Source organism: Bos indicus, chromosome X (genome assembly GCF_029378745.1).
Source record: "Bos indicus isolate NIAB-ARS_2022 breed Sahiwal x Tharparkar chromosome X, NIAB-ARS_B.indTharparkar_mat_pri_1.0, whole genome shotgun sequence".
Taxonomy (NCBI): Eukaryota; Metazoa; Chordata; class Mammalia; order Artiodactyla; family Bovidae; genus Bos; species Bos indicus.
In genome coordinates this window covers 136,827,492-136,848,052 of record NC_091789.1, presented here as the reverse complement: position 1 = coordinate 136,848,052, position 20,561 = coordinate 136,827,492, and the positions used below count along the sequence as shown (strand labels likewise).

At 40.4% G+C, this 20,561-nt stretch overlaps 2 protein-coding genes and 1 non-coding gene across 11 annotated transcripts in view; 2 read left to right on the top strand and 1 right to left on the bottom strand.

Annotated features, from left to right (window-relative positions):
* The window catches only part of CTPS2 (CTP synthase 2), a 108,772-nt gene that overhangs the window by 46,688 nt on the left and 41,523 nt on the right, over positions 1 to 20,561 (bottom strand). The gene's annotated exons all lie outside the window — the stretch shown is intronic.
* On the top strand, positions 2,984 to 7,159 carry S100G (S100 calcium binding protein G). Its single transcript, XM_070783520.1, has 3 exons — positions 2,984 to 3,116; positions 3,644 to 3,787; positions 6,899 to 7,159. The coding sequence occupies exons 2-3, from the start codon at positions 3,653 to 3,655 to the stop codon at positions 7,001 to 7,003; spliced, it is 240 nt and encodes a 79-aa protein (XP_070639621.1). The 5' UTR covers positions 2,984 to 3,116; positions 3,644 to 3,652; the 3' UTR covers positions 7,004 to 7,159.
* Positions 17,606 to 17,678, top strand: TRNAC-ACA (transfer RNA cysteine (anticodon ACA)). The gene has a single exon. It is a non-coding gene; the product is annotated as a tRNA-Cys (tRNA).

Sequence of the window (20,561 nt, the reverse complement as noted above, 5' to 3'; positions counted from 1 at the left end):
AGCGTTTGCTGTGGTTGTTCAGTTGCTAAGCCGCGTCTGACTCTTTTGCGACCCTATGAACTATAGCCCCCAGGCTCCTCTGTCCATGGGATTTTCCAGGAAGAACACTGGAGTGGGTTGCCATTTCCTTCTCTAAGGAATCTTCTCAACCCAGGGATCAAACCCACATCTCCTGCATTGGCAGGAGGATTCTTTACCACTGAGCCACCAGAGAAGCCAAGCCCTCCGTTAGCGTTTACTACAAGCCTAACTTCTGACAACAAGCAGCACTGGGCCTGCTTTAATCAGAGGTTCTCCCTTGAAACTAGAGATAGGAAGCCTAAAAGACTGTTAACCAATACTGTTTCAAATGTTTTTCTTAGAGTTAGTTTTATATACACACATGCTCACACACGTGTCATATATACAATATGTCATGTGTTATAGATAATATGTATTATGTCATACAATATATACTTGTTAAAATCATATAGATATACTGTTATTAAGATCATATATAATTATTAAAATCATTTCTTTGGGATGTCCCTGGTGGTCCAGGGGCTAAGACTCTGTGCTCCCAATGCAGAGGGCCCGGGTTTGATCCCTAGTCAGGGAAACAGATCCCACGTGCCACAAGGAAAAGATCCCACATGCCACAAGGGGAATGAAGTAAATATTTTAAAAAATCATTTCTTCAATATAGACTCAAGAAATAAAACAATTACCATGTTGATTTTAGCTCACAAGTGCTAATTTGAGAGAACAGATGATTTAAGATGCTGTATCAACCAATGATGAGATGTGAATACAGGCTGTGACAACGAATGGCACTTTGGTTGTGCAGGAGGATGTCTTTGCCCTTAGTAAATAAGATGCTGAGGTATTTAGTGGCTGTCTGGATGTCTGTAACTGATTCTCAAATGGTTGAGGCGGGAAGGGTTGTCCATAGAAAAAGAAAGCAAATGTGGAAATGTTAGTAACTAGTAAATCTGAGCGAAAGTTGGGTTGGTATTCATTGACTTTTCCTAAAAATTTTCTGTAGATTTGAATCTTTAAAAAAAAATGTGTTATATGAAAAACATATTTCTTTTCATAACCATTCAACAAAAGCCTCCTTCCTCCCAGGTAAAACAGAGCGTAAGTATAAAAACCTGAGAAATTCTCTAAAATCTTGATTAAAATACATTACCAAAATCAGAACACTATTTTTTTATATTTTACAAGTAAAAGCAAAATGCCTGTCTTTAAGAAGTGAGTTAACACACAATCAGTACTATGCATGGAAGTGTCTCAGTTGCTCAGTCATGTCCAACTCTGCAACCCCATGTCTGTAGTCCACCAGGCTCTCCTGTCCATGGAATTCTCCTGGCAAGAATACTGGAGTAGGTTGCCATGCCTTTCTCCAGGGGATCCTCCCAACCCAGGCATCGAACCCACGTCTCCTGCATTGCAGGCAGATGCTACCATCTGAGCCACAGGGGACCCCACTGATGCATATCATAGTCAAATAATCTGTAATAAAGGCTAGAATAACATACACAAGACAGCTAAAATACATGGAATGATCAAGGCTCAGGATTGGTGGGAGCTTTCAAGAAATTCTATACATAAGATTTCACATTTGTTCTTCAAGGTAAGTAAGGCCTTAGAATTTTAGAACTGAAAAGCACAGAGAGAAATATAGTGCAATATTTCAATCCTGAATCTGTACATAATATAACAAAGGGTCAGAGGAAAATAAATTAAAAATAGAAAAGGTCCATAAAAGTATGGATGTATACAAGTATTTAAATGCTTGTAAGTGCTTTTAAAGTTGATCTGGAACCCCTTCTTGTGAGTTACAATCAGTATTGGAATAATGTTCCCGGGAAATGTCCTAATTCTTTCATGAAACTCTTTCCAAGAGAAATAAAATTAGTCTCCAATTTTAAATCCTGGCAGTTCCAAAAGTTTTAAGTAATTCCAATTGAATAAAAGTAAGTCAACTGTTTTCACAAGTTTTTAGAATGATTAACAAAATAGATTTGGCAAGGAAAAACAATGAAGAAATTAAAAGCACATATGGGAACAACAAATAATGAAAAAGCTGAAAAAAAGACCATGCTACTCGGCAATATTGCTTTGCCAAATGAAATCACAAATTATTGTGTATCTTCCTCCCACCCCCACTTCTTAAATCTGCTTCTTGATGATACTTTATTCATTATTATTTAAAAATTTAAGCCGCTTCGGGTAGCAGAGTCCGGGGAAGGGGCGGCAGGTGCCATGTCGGAGCCCCAAAGGAGGCAAGAAGCCCCTGAAGCAGCCCAAGAAGCAAGACAAGGAGATGGACGAGATAAGGCTTCAAACAGAAACAGAAGGTAGGGTAGAAGAAACTAAAAATAAGAGCTGAAAGCTAAGGCCTCGGGGAAAGGCTCCCTGGTCATGGGTTCCAGAATTAAGAAATCTGGAAAAAAGTAAGCTGTCCCTTGTGTCTGAGGCAATGATGACCCTTAGTTCCATTTCTGTGCAAACATGTGGATTCCTTGCCATAATATCTGTTGCCATCTATAGCTAGAATGAAGTGCTGTCTTGGAAACTATTATATTTAAGAATAAACTTTGTAATAAATAAATAAATAATAAATAATTTAGGCACCTAATATGCACAAAGAGACTTTAAAGGCTACACATAAATTTTTAAAACTATTTAGTATTTGATCTTTTATTTCAAAATTTTTTTCTTGATGTGCAGAAAATTATTTTTTTCAAAACTAAATAGGAAACTAAATTAAAAAAACCCAACCCTTCATATTTGAGCTTTCTGAAATATGAACAGTGAGAAAATATCCTAATTCCACTTTGGAGAGAAAATATAATCTAAGGAGTAAAGAATCCAAGCGTACTCTTGGGACTCTGAACCATTAAGTAACCATCGAGGTGGCCCTTTATTGGATCTTGACCTTAATTATGAAGTTCATGCAGTCTTAAGATTGGGTTTCAAAAACCATTAATAATTACCCTTAAATGGCAAACAAAAGGAAAATTTCACAATCAGGGTGGTGTGTCTGTTAAGACTATAAAAGTCACAGGATCCGGTTCAGCTCCTCACACTCCTATTTGGTTCTTCTAGCTGCCTCACTGCTGAACGGCCAGGTAAGTGTGCTTTTAGTACTACCTGTAGCTCTTTCTGCTTCCTTTCAGAATGGTGTGAAAGACCATGGTCTAGAGAAAAAGTGGATTTGTGCCATCTAAAGATATTACCAGTAACTTAAGAGGCTAGAAGCTGTGGTCAGGTTTCTTCAAGACCACAGCCTACAGTGTGCAGATCAGGTACAAGTGAAGAATGTCATAATTACTAGTAAAAGTATTTGACTTCAAAGCCTATCTTCTAACAGATGTATTTGACTTCAAAGCCTATCTTCTAACAGATGTACTCTAAGAACAGACATTTCACATACTATCTAAGATGATTATTTTAAAAACACATTCATTAGCAATCACTGGTACATTGCCATTTCCACAGTTCCTACCCTCCTCTCTCTTCCTCCTCTTCCTTTTTATCTCCTCCCCTCCCCTTTTGTTCTCTCTCACGTTGCCCAAAAGCACTCAACTCCTGCTGGCTATCATCAGTATGAAGTACTCTGGCTTTCTGGTAAATTCATTGTTTTCCCAACTTACAGGACACCAAAATGAGTGCCAAAAAGTCTCCAGAAGAACTGAAGGGCATTTTCGAAAAATATGCAGCCAAAGAAGGTGATCCAAACCAACTGTCCAAGGAGGAGCTGAAGCTACTGCTTCAGACGGAATTCCCCAGTTTGCTGAAGGTGAGTGCACCACCGCAGAGTCCACTGACAGGGCAGGGATCGTGGGAAGGGCGGGGAGAAGAGAGGACTCAGGGAGAGGCTAAGGTCCTCGATGACACTGATCAGAGCTCCATTTGGAGCAGAGCACCCAGCAGCCGAGGTGTGGGCATCACCTGAGAGAGGACACTTGAATGCGTGCCTTCCTCCTCTGGGGCAGGCTACATTTCAGACGGCAAGCTCCTAGAAAGAACGGGCTCTGCCATCTGTCACCCCCAGCCTTGACACACAATTCCCGAGGTGCCCAGTCATAGTAAACAGAAGCCACGATTGTACTTTTACCAAGATAGGTTTGGAAGACCCCCAGGTTGCCAAGCAAACATACTAAGTCCTTCAGTCTGGGTTCGGCACCTCTGTGTCAGGCTTTAGGAAAACAAAGAGACCTGTACAATTATAGAAGTTGGACTTGGATGTGCTTCTCTGTTATAGGTAGGATCTCTCAACTAGACCAACACTTAGTTGGCAATCTGTTAAGGAAACCGGCTTCATGCTGATAAATTGCCCTCCTGCGACACCCATTTCTATTTCAAAAGCATTTACATTTGTGTTAAGCACCTAAGTTTGTGTTAATGAGCAACAATACATTTCTAAACAACTTTCAGGAAAGGATTACATTTCCCCAGCCATAAAGTTTCTCATCAAAACCATCCCAGAGTTGTCAAAATCAAAACGCATCTAGAGGCAATAAGAAACAGGGAAAAACTGATTCTCTTTGCTCCTATACCCTTTCTTTCCCTTGGAACTAAAAATCATCTTCAAAATGGAAGCAACTGTGCAACTAACTGTTACATTTGACTTGGTCCCTATTTAGCTCTAACTTGAGAATCTGGTTCTCGTATTTTAACCAGAAATGTCCCTTTTGCCAATAAGACGACATGTGAGGTTTCTAGTTTTAGTTGTTGAGGTTTCTGTTTCTAGTACTAAAAAGCGAAGTAGCTGAATTTGATGACCTTATAATCAATTTTCTTACAGTTAAAATGTGAAATAACTTTTAAAAAGTTAAAGGCACTAGCAGAACAAGAGACTTTCTAATTAAAAACCAACATTTCTGAGAAAGATTTAACTTTTAAAAAAACTCTTAAATTTTTCCAAAAGGAATAAAAATAATAATAGGAATAATAAAAAAATTAAGAAAAAGAAGAAAAATAATAATCTGATAGGAAAGCCTAGGCAATCTAGTCAAGTTGTTTTTAAAGGTAAGATTGGTGAACTTTTCTGCATTTTTCTATATTTTATGTATTTCCTATAAAAAGCACATATGACTTTTCTAATTTGGATAAAGGTAGAATGACTAGTGGTAAGTTGTGAAAAATCTACATATGAAGTCATGTACTGATTGTATTTCCATACAGACTTTTTGTAAAACAGGTGTTGAATAGCTTACAGTTCGGTCTTGTGAGCATAGCTTAAGTGTCAAATGTCTTTGTAGGAATCTTAGGGGTTAAAACATACCTTGATGTAGAGATTTGCTGCACAACAATGTGAACACACTTAACATTACTGAACTGTATACTTAAAAATAGTTAAGCTGGGGAATGTTATGTGTTTTCTACCAGAATTCAAAAAAGGTTTTTGAAGCTGACTTACAAACTAAACTGCTATTTCAATAGGTTTCCTGGATACCATTTTGCCAAAGAGACTCCTTACCTTAAATTCAGAGTTGTAATGGCTTTGCGATTAGAGTTTTATGGTAGTGAAGGGGCTCAGAACAAGTCTCCCCGAAATATGCCACTTAAGCATGGAGATTATTTTGAACTAAAAGGAATCAAAACCCAGAAGATTCAGGGAAAGCTCTTTACCTCCCACTCAACTGCCTAAATTTACATTGGAAAGGGGAGCCTGTCCCAGGAAGAGAGCTCTTGCTATAGATTCCTTTTTTCCTTAGAAATGTATAACAGGCTAAACTTTTGTTTTCCAAACATCTCTGCCTTCCTATGAATGGCCTTCCTTCCCTTTGTATCCTTAGCTCAGGATGTTATATAAGCCTCAGTTACCTGGTTGCCCTTTGGGTCTCAAATTTTTATGGGTACCCCATACGTTATATAATTAAACTTGTTTTTCTCCTGTTAATCTGTCTGTGTCAATTTAATCAATAGACCAGCCAAAGAACCCAGAAGGGAAGGAGGGAAATTTTTCCACCCCTACAGCAAAGACAAAATTAAGTCTGCTTAAGTCACTACAGCAATACCAGGAGACGAAAGGGAGTCGGGCTGAACACGATCTGATGTTTTGATAACAAGCAGTGGTTCTCTGAGTGGTTGGTTCTCAGCATCAGCACTGCCCAGGAACTTGTTGGAAATATAGATTCTCAGATCTGACTCCAAGCCTAGTGAACTGGAAGCTCTGGGAGTAAGACCACCAATCACCTTGGGTTTACTAAGGTCAGCAAGCCTGCCTACCTGGTGTAAGAACCACTGAGCCAAAGTCACCTTGCGTAGAAGTGGGCTGCAACACACGATTTGGGGGAAAAAATGGGATGGTTGCTAATCAAGGGGTTGAGCTCTAGAGTCAATGTTTGAACCCCAATCCCCTTCTTACCAGCTGGGAGCCCTGGGCAAGTCGTCTCAAAGCCTGTTTCCCCATCCGTAATGTGGATCTCCCCTACAAGGCAGCTGGGAGAATTACACAGGCTAAGGAAAAGCTTTGTCATAGAGCTGGCCCACAGCAAGCCCCTGGTCATATGCTGGCTCAGCCCTGGAGCTGGATGCTGACCTAGCTCCCAGGGAAACCTTAGAGCAGGGCCCCTCAGCAGCCAAGTGAAGCCCTGGGACTTCTCAAAAGAATGATTTAGATTACAAAGGAAACCAAATATTTTAAAATATGCATTATTAATTTCAAAATAATAAATGTGATATAGTTGGTTGTTTTTTTTTTAAATGGGGGTGGTAGTCAGCTCTGTGACATGAAGCAATGCTACAACTAAAGTTTTTTTTTTTTCATCTCTCACTGTCAGTAACATGTGACTGAAAACTCAGTTGCCTTCTTGGAACACAGATGTGGTGTCTAATTTAATGTGCAGCAGTAACTGATTTGTTTCTCCCCCTTTTATATTCCCTCTTTTTTGTCTAAAACCAGGGTCCAAGCACCCTCGATGAGCTTTTTGAAGAACTAGACAAGAATGGAGATGGAGAAGTTAGTTTCGAAGAATTCCAGGTGTTGGTGAAAAAGATATCCCAGTGAAGGAAAGAAAAAAATATCATTCTCAGTACTGGAAGAAGAGTGCCTGGGATGTGGTCCTACTCTGTACAAAACCACCAATGTCACCACTTAATTCTTGACAATTGTAATGATCCAACACTGAGGTCTAATTACTGAATAAAGAAATCCTCAAACATGTCTCACCTTGTCAAGTACTGACTCCTGTAGCTTACTAGATTTGAAAGTAACCTTAATTTGATGTATCTAATTTACAGATCTATAAAGTAAAAAAAAAAGAGGGGGGCCCAGAATAGTTCATGATCTTGACCAAGACCACAAAAATGGTGGCAGAGACTTGGAAAGAATTCTGATGAGTCAAACCAAATCCCTTCCTCCACTTGTCCACCAGAATAACCTTCTCCCTGCTCTCCCTCTGCAGCCATGCAGGGGATCACATCATTCCCAACATCAACTCACATTCCACTCTAGTCAATGGGTAGTAAGAAACAGACTTCACAGAACAGACACTTGTCTTTAAAGTCATCTCCCAGCACCAGCTGTGCCTTTTCAATCACTGATCCTCTGGGGGAGCAGAAGGAACACAGGTCCAGAGAGTCAGTTTTACTCCATGACCGAACAGGTGGCCTTGGTTCTGGTATGTGATGTGAAAAATAAAAAGGACAGGAAGGCAGGGCCCTCCAAATCTGGCATCCTGTGCTGCCGGGATTCTGGGTATCTGAGAAGCAGCTAGCCCTCAAGTTCCACAAGCTGAGTCCAGTTCAGGGGAGGGAGGGAGAGACTGGGGAACGTGGGAGGAGACTAACTTTCTTCTGCCCCTCACCTGACAGTTAAAATGAGAAAGCCATATGAGTACAAGCTGGTCATGATAGCCCACGACAGTGGTGCCATGGAAGCCAGGTTTTTATCCTGACCTCCACTCTCCTCTCCTCAGAAACACCAGCAAATTATCAGTGCTGCACACATTCTCTTTGATCAGCATCTTGACCTTTCTGTTCATTATCACCCTCCTAATGAGCCTCATTAAACATTTTTTTCCCAATCACCCTTCCAATGAGCATGAGCTAAAAAAAATTCTCTGAAAGGACACACACACACACAAAGAGTATCAGTGTTTACATGTCAGTTAGTGTTTACATGTCTAGTCCCCCTAAAACTGAATCCCCCTGCTGAGTTTATGATTAACCTATTAAAATCTTCTTTTTCCCAGGGATTCCCTGGCAGTCGAGTGGTTTAACACTTTGCACTTCCACTGCACAGGGTGAAGGTTCAATCCCTGGTTGAGGAACTAAGATCCCACATGCTGAGCAGTGTGGCCAAAAAATTTAAAATAAATAAGTAAAGATAAAGCAGACATAAATCTTAACAGTGGTAGAACATTTTTAAAAATTCTTTTTTCCCTTTCTCATCCCTTTTGAGCTCAATCCTGTGCTATCTGAACGCTAATCAACCAGAGTCAGAGGACTGCAAGTGCTCCTGTGGATAGCATCCTTAAAGCACTCAGGTTGTTTCTCCAGGGCAAGATGAGCTAACAGATCATCCCCTCCCCAAGATCAGCTGGCCAAAGACTCAGAAACCTTAGACATCCTGACTTCTGAAACTGTGATTAACAAATGTCACAAGGCAATGATTAACCCCAGTATTTTTTTTTTTTTTTTGGCCACACCAAATGGCATGTGGGATCTTAGTTCTCAACCAGGGATTGAACCCAAACCCCATATAGTGAAAGCACAGAGTCCTAAGCACTGGAGCACTAGGAAAGGCCCTAACCTCAGCCTCTTTGTTCTTGCCTTTTAAAAGGAAGACCAAGTTGGAGAGGATCTGAGGTTTGTCTCCCACTCCCTTTCCTGGCGCCTGCAATAAACCCTTGCTCTTGAGAAACCTGTATGCAGGTCAGGAAGCAACAGTTAGAACTGGACATGGAACAACAGACTGGTTCCAAATAGGAAAAGAAGTATGTCAAGGCTGTATATTGTCACCCTGCTTAGTTAACTTACATGCAGAGTACATCATGAGAAACGCTGGGCTGGAAGAAGCACAAGCTGGAGTCAAGACTGCCGGGAGAAATATCAATAACCTCAGATATGCAGATGACACCACCATTATGGCAGAAAGTGAAGAGGAACTAAAGAGCCTCTTGATGAAAGTAAAAGAGGAGAGTAAAAAAGTTGGCTTAAAGCTCAACCTTCAGAAAACTAAGATTATGGCATCCGGTCCCATCACTTAATGGGAAATAGATGGGGAAACAGTGAAAACAGTGTCAGACTTTATTTGGGGGGTGCTCCAAAATCACTGCAGATGGTGACTGCAGCCAGGAAATTAAAAGACGCTCACTCCTTGGAAGGAAAGTTATGACCAACCTAGACAGCACATTAAAAAGCAGAGACATTACTTTGTCAACAAAGGTCCTTTTAGTCAAGGCTATGGTTTTTCCAATGGTCATGTATGGATGTGAGAGTTGGACTATAAAGAAAGCTGAGCGCCGAAAAATTGATGCTTTTGAACTGTGGTATTGGAGAAGACTCTTGAGAGTGCCTTGGACTGCAAGGAGATCCAACCAGTCCATCCTAAAGGAGATTAGTGCTGGGTATTCATTGGAAGGACTGATGTTGAAGCTGAAACTCCAATACTTTGGCCACCTGATGTGAAGAGCTGACTCATTTGAAAAGACCCTAATGCTGAGAAAGATTAAGGGCAGAAGGAGAAGGGGACGATAGAGGATGAGATGGTTGGAGGGTATCAATGACTCAATGGACATGGATTTGGGTGGACTCCAGGGGTTGGTGATAGACAGGGAGGCCTGGCGTGCTGCGGTTCATGGGGTCGCAAAGAGTCAGACACGACTGAGCGACTGAACTGAACTGAACTCACAGCAAATACTTACTGTCAGAATTTAGCTTTCTGTGCAGAGAGCACACAAGCCCTTGCTTGGTTTGAAGGAAAAGACTGGGCAGATGAGGGACAGAGGTGTGAGAACCACTTCTGATTTCATATTTTATTATACATTTTTGATTTTTCAACCCTGTGGATGTGCGTCCCATCAAAAAGAATGTGTGCTCAGACACTCAGTTGTGTCCGACTCAGGGATCAAACCCACATGGGACTTTTTGTGACCCCATGGATATAGCATGCCAGACTCCTCTGTCCATGGGATTCTCCAGGCAAGAATACCAGAGTGGGTTGCCATTTCCTTTTCCAGGGGATCTTCCTGACTCAGGAATCAAACCCATGTCTCTTACGTATCCTGCATTGGCAGGGGGATTCTTTACCACTAGTGCCACCTGGGAAGCCCATCAAAAAGAATAAAAGAAAATTTTTAATAAAAAGACAACTTTTGTAAAATACCATATTGCTGCTTTTCATAATGAGCTTCTTTGCATCCTCTTTTTTATTTGGAATAGTCAGAACATACAACTATCTAAATTCTGGGAAATGCATCAGAAGCTATTTCTAAACTCAGAAATTTAACCAGAGAAAAAGAAAAACAAGTTATAACCCTTCCAACAAGAAACAAAGATTTTTATACACCATGAGGGAATGTTTAAACACAATTTGTATCATTCTAATTCAACACAAGAGCATTCTCATAGCATCAAAAGCCTTAAACAGTTCTAATGACTAATTATACTCCACTGTAGGGATACCTCTTAATGGTCTCAACTATTTCCCCACTGTGGGGCATTAGGATTATTGTCATTTTTGATTCTTCTAACTAATGGTATAGTGAATACCTGTTCACTTCTTTGTCAATATATCAGGTTTTCTTAGGAGAATTTCTGAGAAGTAAATGTCTGAGCCAGACGGAATGAATATTTTTATGGTTTGTGAGACCATCTAGTTAATTCCCAAAAAGTTGTATTGATTCATATTTCCACAAACAGGTGGGAGAGCGCCAGCTTCACTCCCCAGACAGCATTCATCAGCTTCATTTTACCTACTTCATTAGTTGCAACAGTGTACATCTTTTATTCATTTATGATTTTTATAGGAATCTCCCAACCACAGATGGTACCCAAATTACCATGGTTCAGCTTTCCACTTTTCAACTCTAAAATGGCACAAAAGCAATGTGCATTCAGTAGAAACTGTATTTCAATTTTTGAACTTTGATCTCTTCCTGGGCTTACAATATGCAGTATGACCCTCTCATGATGCTGGGTGGCAGCAGTCACAGCTTCCAGTCAGCCACACCATCAAGAGGGGAAACAACTGACACACTGACAACCATCCTGCAACCGGACAACCATTGTTTTTCACTTTCAGTACAGTATTAAACACATTGTGAAACCAAGCAGGACTCTGAAAGGGCCTCCTGGGTACAAGCCCCTCTGTGTCCCCTGTTTGTTTGTATAAAAAGCTTTCATCTCCTAGGCCTTCCTCAGATTTCAAAGAGAAGATCCAGTTAATGATTAAAGAAGTGGAAAATGCAGAAACGGAAAGCAGTCAAGCAAGGAAAGTAATAATAGCTTAAACAATAGTCACAGGACTCCTAGTTCCCCCTGAAGGGTACAGATAACAATCTGATCCATATCTTTGAGCTGTTCTGCAGAAACTAAGTGGAGGATGTTGAGTACATGCTGACCACAAAAGCACGTAGACCTCAGACTGGTTGGAACCAGAAGACTGATGACTGAGATTCCCGAAACACCATCCTGTTACTTTACCACCAACCAATCAGAAGAATGTCCATGAGCTGATCAGGCACCCTATGACCCTCACCCATAATGTTGGCTTTAAAAACCCTTGCCTAAAGTCACCAGGGAGTTTGGGTCTTTTGAGCACAAGCTGCCCATTCTCCTTGCTTGGAGGCCTGCAAATAAATGCTGTCCCATCCTTCACCACAACCTGGTGTCAGTAGACTGGCTGTGCTGTGCATCAGGCAGGTGGATCCAAGTTTGGTTCAGTAACAATTTAATGAGATTTTCAACACTTTATTATGTGATAGGCTTTGTGTGAGATGGTTTTTCCAACTGTAAGCTAATGTAAGTGTTCTGAACACATTTAAGGCTAAACTATGATGTTCGATAGGTTAGGTGTATTAAAAGCATTTTCAGCTTCCAATACTCAGGGCATAACCCCAGCATAAGTCAAGGAAGATCTTTATTTCCCCACTGAGTTTATGGTTACGTACTGTTTTGTAAAAGATATTCTTTCTCTCATTTCAAGTACCGTTTCAAGTTTGTTATGAGATTGTGACTACTAGGGTATAGATACTATACACTGCCTATTGAGTGTTTGTGGTGATATAGGGGTTCACTCTTTTGTTTGATCAATATGGTGCATTAAACAATTTAATTCCCAGGATAAACACACTATCCAGTCATGACTGATTATCCCATAAATGCTGTTAAATTAGACACTTTGACATTTTATTTAAGGTTTTTACAACTTTATTAATAACCAACATTAGTCTATAGCTTGGAGTTTTATTTTTTGTTGCACATGCTCTGTTGAGTTCTAATATTTAGGTCATGCTAGCTTCCCATTTTCGTCTATGTTTTCAATCTCAATCAGCCCCTCACAGAGTAAATACACACTATGCCTTTCAGTTCCAACATACGTAAAGCACCTGCTATAGGCAAGGCATTATACAAGATGCCATAAGATACGAATTTCCAGACCTCTGAGATCCTAAGTCAATGATTCTGGAATTATGCCAGGGAAAGGCTTAATCTAAGAAGTAGTATTTCAACTTGGATTTGTAGGAGCAACATTAAAAGAGAACTTGCAGGGAAGTTGAAAGAGAGAGAAAACACATCAAATCAACATCATGTTGTTAAGAAGGAAGCCATTTTCATCTGCCCTTCTAAGATCTTCTGGCTGGTCTAAGAGTTACACTGACATGAGACAGATTAACAGGAGAAAATCAAGCAAAAGTTTAACAACATGAATACATGGGAGAGACCCAGGAAAACTGAGTGACTCACCAAAATGTCCAAAACCCTCACCTTAAATACTAACTTCAACTACAGGCAAGAGGATGTTGAAGGTGAGGAGAGTCAGTTATGGGAGGTGACCAAGAAAAGCACAGTCAACAAAGGTAAGATTGTGATGCAGATTTATGCCCTGCCTGGAGTCTTTTCTTCCCTCTCATCCCTCTGTTTTCCACACCAGTTGCATTTTCCTAAAGCACCCATTTCTATTGGAAAGGCTTTAGCAAGAGTTCAGTGTTTGCAAGATATGTCACAGCTGATAGGCATTATTCTTACTCATTCCCTGTTGCCTTCAGGACTAATCCTGACACTAATACTCAAGGACCTCCACAAATTAGCACCAATCTCCTTTATTTCCTTCCACTTCCCTACAGGAGCATTGTGCTTTGCTCACGCTATTTTATGGCCAGATCTTAGACATTCCAGCCTACATATGCCTCCCCTCCTTTCAATGAAGTCTCCCAGCATTTGACAATCTTCCCTTCTTACTTTAACCCACAGTATTTCCCCTGCAAACTCTGAATTCTTAAGTGTTCAAGGCCTACCTGTGCTGTGTAATACTGTGGCCACTAGATTAAGTGGCTATTGACATTTAAATCAATTAAAATTAAACAAAATTTAAAATTCAGTTCTTTGGCCACTCTAGCTAAATTTCAAATGCTCCATAGCCTGGTGTGGCTAGTGGATGCCATAAAGGATGGCACAGATCTAGAACACTCTCTCATGGCAGAAGTCCTGTTTGTCAGGGCTCGTAGCACTGAGGGTGTACTCACATTCTGTCCACACATTTGTTTCTATGTTTCACAAGTTTACGTCTTATGTCTCCAACTAAACTGCAAGCAGGGTTGTGGCAGCTGCTCATTTGTAATGCACTATATTTAGGATGGTACTTAAGTGGATGAGCGCCAAATGCACAGTGAGTTTTTTCCTTCTTAATAATCTCTTTTCACTAGAATCCAGTTATTTTTACTGCAAAAAAAAAAAAAATATCTTTCAAGTTGTTGAAATATCTATTCCCAAGGCATTTACCACTGAGCTAAAGGTACAAAAGCTTCAAAATGCATTAGCTTTGAAGTACTCATTTAGTCATCTGGTCATTGTTAAAATTATGGACTACCCTTGTTGATTCACTAATGGGGGCTTACTCCCAAGAAGCCTTAGCCATTAGGCAGCAGCCATCATGCCTAGAAGAATTTTCTTTCGCAGATTGAAAATAGTTACTATGGCCAACCAACAGCCTGATATCAACTCTGAACCTACAGTCCCCCCAGAGACAGGATTAAATGACTATTAGGCTCCCAGACTGGTCCATAAAAAGATATTTTACCCATAGTATAGCTGTCTTCCTGACAGCTACTTTTATGGGAAAAAACTTCTTTAGCCCAAACTAAGCTCCAAATGACTTCTTTAAGATTGCTTTGTTAGCTGGGAGATGCTCATTATAATGTTTGAAATTAAAGCAGTCCTCAAAGTTATAAAAGTTGCCTGGAAGGTTACTCTAAGTGGCTGTCTGGGTTTTTTAACCCTCTTAATTTGCTTTCCATATGAAATTGTTGAAAAATAAATGAAAGTAGAAAATAATTCAAACAGGGCTGCAACTAAAGGTAGGAAAATGTTATGCATCACTTATGCTTAATATATAACACACCTGAATCCATTTTTTATTATTTGTGACTCTATCACAAATCCACTGTGTCAGATATAAAATTAATTTTGACTTTGAAAATCCTTGGATCAAAAAGGGGTAAAAGAAGTCTAATCAATGATAAATAAAACTGAAATAATATCAAATGCCACAATCTCAAGTCTCCGTTTGCATCTGCTTAAAATGATTCACATTTCTCACTTTTCCTCACCAAGACCACCATCCAAGTGTACAACATGTATGAAAGGAAAATCAACATGGAGTCAGTACTACAAAGAGAACTCTCTAAAATGGAGCTAGGAGGCCGTTAAGGAACTATGACTTATGCACATGTCAGCTTGGATGGAATCTGACCTTTTGACCTGATGAAGTCATCAGAACTGATACTGAACAGGACCCTTTGGGGCTCCTTTTCTGTGTTCCCCTTTCTTGATTACAGGAAATAGGCTTCATTCAGTCTCCATGATCTTCCCAGAGTTCTAGAGAGCAGGTTCAAACAGATGCTAATTAGGGAAGGGAGGGGATGCAGAGAGAGGCGAGAAAGAGTCAAAAGAAACAATAGTGCAGCCTTGGGCAGGGTCCTGGTCCCCCTTCCAGGGATACACAGAACAATATTTTTGAGTTGTTTTACAGAAATGGGAACCCCCACCAGTTGGGAGAAGTTAATTGAGTGCTGCCCACAAGCACTAGACCCCAGACCTGATGGAACGAGAAGACTGATGATGCTGACTCCCACTTACCTCACCACCAACCAATCAGAAGCCTGCCCACGAGCTGACCTCGCCCTCTTTGAACCATTACTGTAAAACTTTTTACCTCACTGCTCCCTCTAGATCAGAACACAGTTTTGAGGGCATCAGCCCACTGTGTCCCCTTTTGCGTGGCAAACCAATAAAGTTATTCTTTTCTACTTTGCCCAAAACTCTGTCTCCAAGATTTAATTCAGTGTTGGGGTACAAAGGCTGGATTCAGCTTCAGAACACCTGCCAGAACTTATTGGACCCCTACCCTAAAACAACTCATGATTCCTCAAGGACAAATATTCTCTGACTCACATCAGAGGCCATCACAATTCTTACCAGGCAACTTTTAACATCTTGGCTTTTTGTCTTTATAAGCCCTGACTCTTTCTCTTCCTTATAACATACTTTTAGGGTTACCCAAATCTGTGTCTCCCAAATTGGAATTTTTTTTTTGGCCACACCGCATAGCTTGTGGAATCTTAGTTCCCCAACGAGGGATGGAACCCAGGCCCCCAGCAGTGGAAGTGTGGAGTCCTAACCACTGGCAGGGAATTCCTCTGAACTGCAATTCTTAAGATTCCAAAGAAACTCTTATTTGAAATCTCCTGAATTTTCTTTTAGTTGACACAAGTCTGTGTTGATGTGTTTGAATGTGGATTCTGTTTTCAGATTCTCTTTCCACAGCTAATGTAAATTCAAATGTTTAAAGTTACTATTTTCAATAAATAGAAAAGAAATGCTAAAAAAAAAATGCATATCCATATCCCTAAACATCAGATTGAGCTCATTCTTCCTATATATATCTCAAAAGTAAAAAATATTCTAAATAAAAACTCTACAATGCCACAAGCTATCTTCTACATGAACTAGAGAGATCTGAAGGCAAATTCAAAGTCAAGGGTGTCAGCAGCATCCATGTGATTGAGACAGAGTCAGAATACAAATCAGCTACAGCTATTTTCCTGGTACGCATCATCTAGAAGGCAGGTGAAGCTACTGGGAAGAAAAGCAGTGACAAACCTAAATAGAGTATTAAAAAACAGAGCCATTACTTTGCCTACAAAGGTCTGTTATAGTCAAAGATATCGTTTTTCCAGTAGTCATGTGTGGATGTGAGAGTTGGACCATAAAGAAGGCTGATTGCCAAAGAACTGATGCCTTCAAACTGTGGTGCTGGAGAAGACTCTTGAGAGTTCCTTGGACAGCAAGGAGATCAAACCAGTCAATCCTAAAAGAAATCAACCCTGAATATTCATTGGAATGACTGATGCTGAAGCTGAAGCTTCAATACCTTGGCCACCTTACATGAAGAGCCAACTCATTGGAAAAGACCCTGATGCTGGGAAAGATTGAAGACAGGAAGAGAAGGGGGTGACAGAGGATGAGATGGTTGGATGGCATCACCAATTCAATGGACATGAGTTTGAGCAAACTCTGGGAGACAGTGAAGGACAGGGAATCTTGGTGTGCTGCACTCCATGGGGTCACAAACAGTCAGACACGACTGAGCAACTCAACAACAACAAGTCAGACTTGCTATAGAACCTAAATATTCTGCAAAGTCCAAGAGCCTTCTATTTCGCCCTGTGGACTAAGCAGAAGAATTACACAATGAAATAAATTTTACTCATTCTCTCCTGGGACTTCCAGACTCAGAGTCTACCTTCATTCTTAGTAAACCATTTCTCATTTGATGTATATAAGAGACGCCTCTTCTTAGATATCCTGTATGCCAGTGTCTCTGTTGATTTAGTAAGCAACCATAAGACTAATCATGCACGCCAAAGGAGGGTCACAGTGGCCCGTGAAAGGGAGCAGAATTTGCCACCTCAAAATATGTCTCTTTGGCATAAAGATTATGGTGGGCTGATTCTTTTTAAGAAACAGCAGAGGAGACGCTCTAACAACCTAGTGAGAACTTTAAGACTGCGCTTCCACTGCAGGGAACTAAGATCCCACATCCCACATGCCCTGAGGTGAAGCAAAACCAAACCAAATAACATTAAAAATAAAAATAAAAACAGAGTTGAAGTTACCCTTTGTCAGAGATATTTGCATTTATAAAGGGAACCTCCATTTGTAAGGGCTTTTCTTGTGGCTCAGCTGGTAAAGAATCTGCCTGCAATGTGGAAGACCTGGATTCAATCCCTGGGTTGGGAAGATCCCCTGGAGAAGGGAAAGGCTACCCACTCCAGTATTCTGGCCTGGAGAATTGCATGGACTCTAGTCTTTGGGGTCGCAAAGAGTGGGACACGACTGAGCGACTTTCACTTTCCATTTGTAAGGGTGTCACTGTACCAGGATTTCCCTGCTGGCTCAGATGGTAAAATCGTCTGCCTACAATGCAGGAGACCCAGGTTCGATCCCTGGGTTGGGAAGATCCCCTGGAGAAGGAAATGACAACCCACTCCAATATTCTTGCCTGGAAAATTCCATGGACAGAGGAGCCTGGTAGGCTACAGTCCATGGGGTCGCAAAGAGTCAGACACAACTGAGCAACTTCACTTTCACTCCCTCACAGTACCAGGAAGAGAAAGATAACTCTAAATCTCTAGAAACTCTTAACAATGGAGAAGGCATGGACTTAAATCTGCATGATAACCTTACCCTTGTTTTCTGTGATTTTGCCTTGAAAATCTCCCATAAATACCAACATCTTTACTCTCTAGCTGGAGATGGTATTTAAGATGGTGGCTTGGGCCATTCTGGGGAGTTATTCAGGGTTTCCTGGGTACACTGGAGGTATCCATGTTATTAAGCTTCTGCTTGTTCCTCTCCCCCCCCCACCGCCGCCTGGCCCTGCCCCCTACCCACCCCCCACCCCGGCCGTTAATCTGCCTTTTGTTACAGGGATCTCAGCCAAAAACCTAGAAAGGTAGAGGGAAAATTATTTTTCTCCCCCACATCCATGAAACAGATTTCAGCTGCAAATATATCCTAAAGGAGGCTCCTGGTTTCCAAATGACTTACTTTTTTAGTGAGAAGGGGCAGAATGGCTATTACCCTCTGTAAGTCACTGTTATTTGCTCAAGTTTAAGAGATTCCTGAGGCTTCCTGGTGTTTGCTACCTGGTGATTCTATTACCTTAGTCTTTTTCTTTAATAAGACTTCTCCCCATCCTCACAAATCCTGGCTCTTAAGGCTATTTTTCTCCAACAAACTGATTGTAGGCCATAAAGATGTTCAGTAGCAATTAGGTTTTATTGTTCTCATCTCACTTATGAGTATAGAAGTTATCAAAATGTAAAATGTACATTTCCTCCAACTTCTCAATTCCTCTTCTAAGAATTTATCCTATACAAGTGTGTATGTGTGGCTACAAGGACATATGTACAGATACTAATTTGCAGCATGATTTAAAGCAGCAAATAATGGATACAACCTAAATATTCATCAATATAAGACTGTTAAATAAAGAATGATGCATATATTAACAGCAAGGCAAGCATTTGGAAGATCCCTGTGCACTGAAGTGGAGTGATGAGTACAATGCAAGGGGAATGATGTATTAGGCATACCAGCATATGTATTTTTAAAGGAACATATATCCATATACGTAAGCAGGTAGGCGTTTGTATATACATACACACACACAATCTTTAGCAGAATAACAAAAGAAATGGACGAAGGTAGTCACCTCTGGGTAAGGGAACTGAGGTGAGGTAGGAGCATGTAAAAGGCAGTTTTATACCTTTTCTTTAGGGCTTTACTTTTTTATCCTGTGTATAAATGTTTTAAAAATACACACACACACAGTAAAGGATAGTCAAGGAATAAAGCTTGCCAAAGCTATTTAACAGTGGCACCTACTGGTAAAGTCAGTTCCTACCCCAAAGTATTCTCTAAGAGAAGAAATCCCAATGTTTGCCTGGCACAGCCATATCAGCCATTAGTCAGGAAATATGTTTCTATTAAAGCCTTATAAGGAACGTTTCACTCGTATTAACTCTTCTAAGCGTAAGACTTAAAAGTACCATCTGGCTGGGAAGTTATGGTTCATTATAGTCTGAATTGCAAGCTATAAAAATGAGTGGAGAATATCTCTATATCCTTCCACAGAATGATCTCCACTCCAGCAGAGAATGTTGAGTGAAAAAAAGCAAGGCAGAAAAAATATCCAGAGTCTGCTGTCATTTATCTAAGAAGGGGAGAGGCTTACAAATATATGGGTTTACTTGTATTTTTTTAAATGGAAAGATAACTCTTTAAAGAAAAAGAATTAATGGTTGCCATAAGGAAAGGAAGGGACTGTTCTGAGGGGAGAGGAAAAGAACTAGATTTCTCTATCATATGACATCCCTTATATGCGAAATCTAAAAAGAAATGATACAAACGAACTTACTTACAAAATAGAAACAAACTCACAGACTTACAGAACATTACGGTTATTGGGGGGAAAGTTAGGGGGAAAGGATAATTAGGGAGTTTGGGATGGACATGTCCACACTGCTGTATTTAAAATGGATAACCAACAAGGACCTACTGCATAGCACATGGAACTCTGCTCAGTGTCATAGGGCAGCCTGGATGGGAGGGGAGCTTGGGGGAGAATGGATACATGTATATGTATGGCTGAGTCCCTTTGCTGTTCGCCTGAAACTATCACAACACTGTTAATCGGCTATACCCCATATAAAATAAAAAGTTACCAAAAAAATACTAGATTTTTCTAAATCAGTGCTTCTCAAAGGAGACTATTTTGCCTGTGTCCCCAGGGTATGTTCTGCAATGTCTGGAGATATTTTTAGTGTCACAGTTTGGGGTTGGGAGGAAAATATGACAGACATATAGTGGGTAGAAGCCAGGGATGCTACTGAACATCCTACAATGAACAGGACAACTATCTGGCCCCAAATGTCAATAATATATCTAATAAGGAACTTATATCTAGAATATAAAAAAAAACACTTCCAACTTAATAAGATGACAAATAACGCAATTTAAAGTAGGCAAAGGATCTGAATAGACAGTTCTCCAAACATGACATACAAGTGGCCAATAAGCATACAAAAAGATGTTTAACAACCTTAGACATCAAGGAAATGTGAATCAAACCCACAGTGAGCTACAATTTCACTCCCACTAGAATGGCTATACAACTGACCCTTGAACAACACAGGGCTTAGGGGCACTGACCCCTCAAGTAGTCAAAAAATCAAATATAACTTTACAGTTGGCCCTCCATATCCACAGTTCCACACCCACAAATTCAACCTACTATCAATAGTATAGTACTGCAGTATATATTTATTGAAAAAAAA

Coding starts and splice junctions, on each gene's coding strand:
- S100G (XM_070783520.1), top strand. CDS start 3,653: ATGAGTGCCAAAAAGTCTCCAGAAGAACTGAAGGGCATTTTCGAAAAA. Junction 3,788..6,898: donor AATTCCCCAGTTTGCTGAAG/GTGAGTGCACCA, acceptor GTCTAAAACCAG/GGTCCAAGCACCCTCGATGA.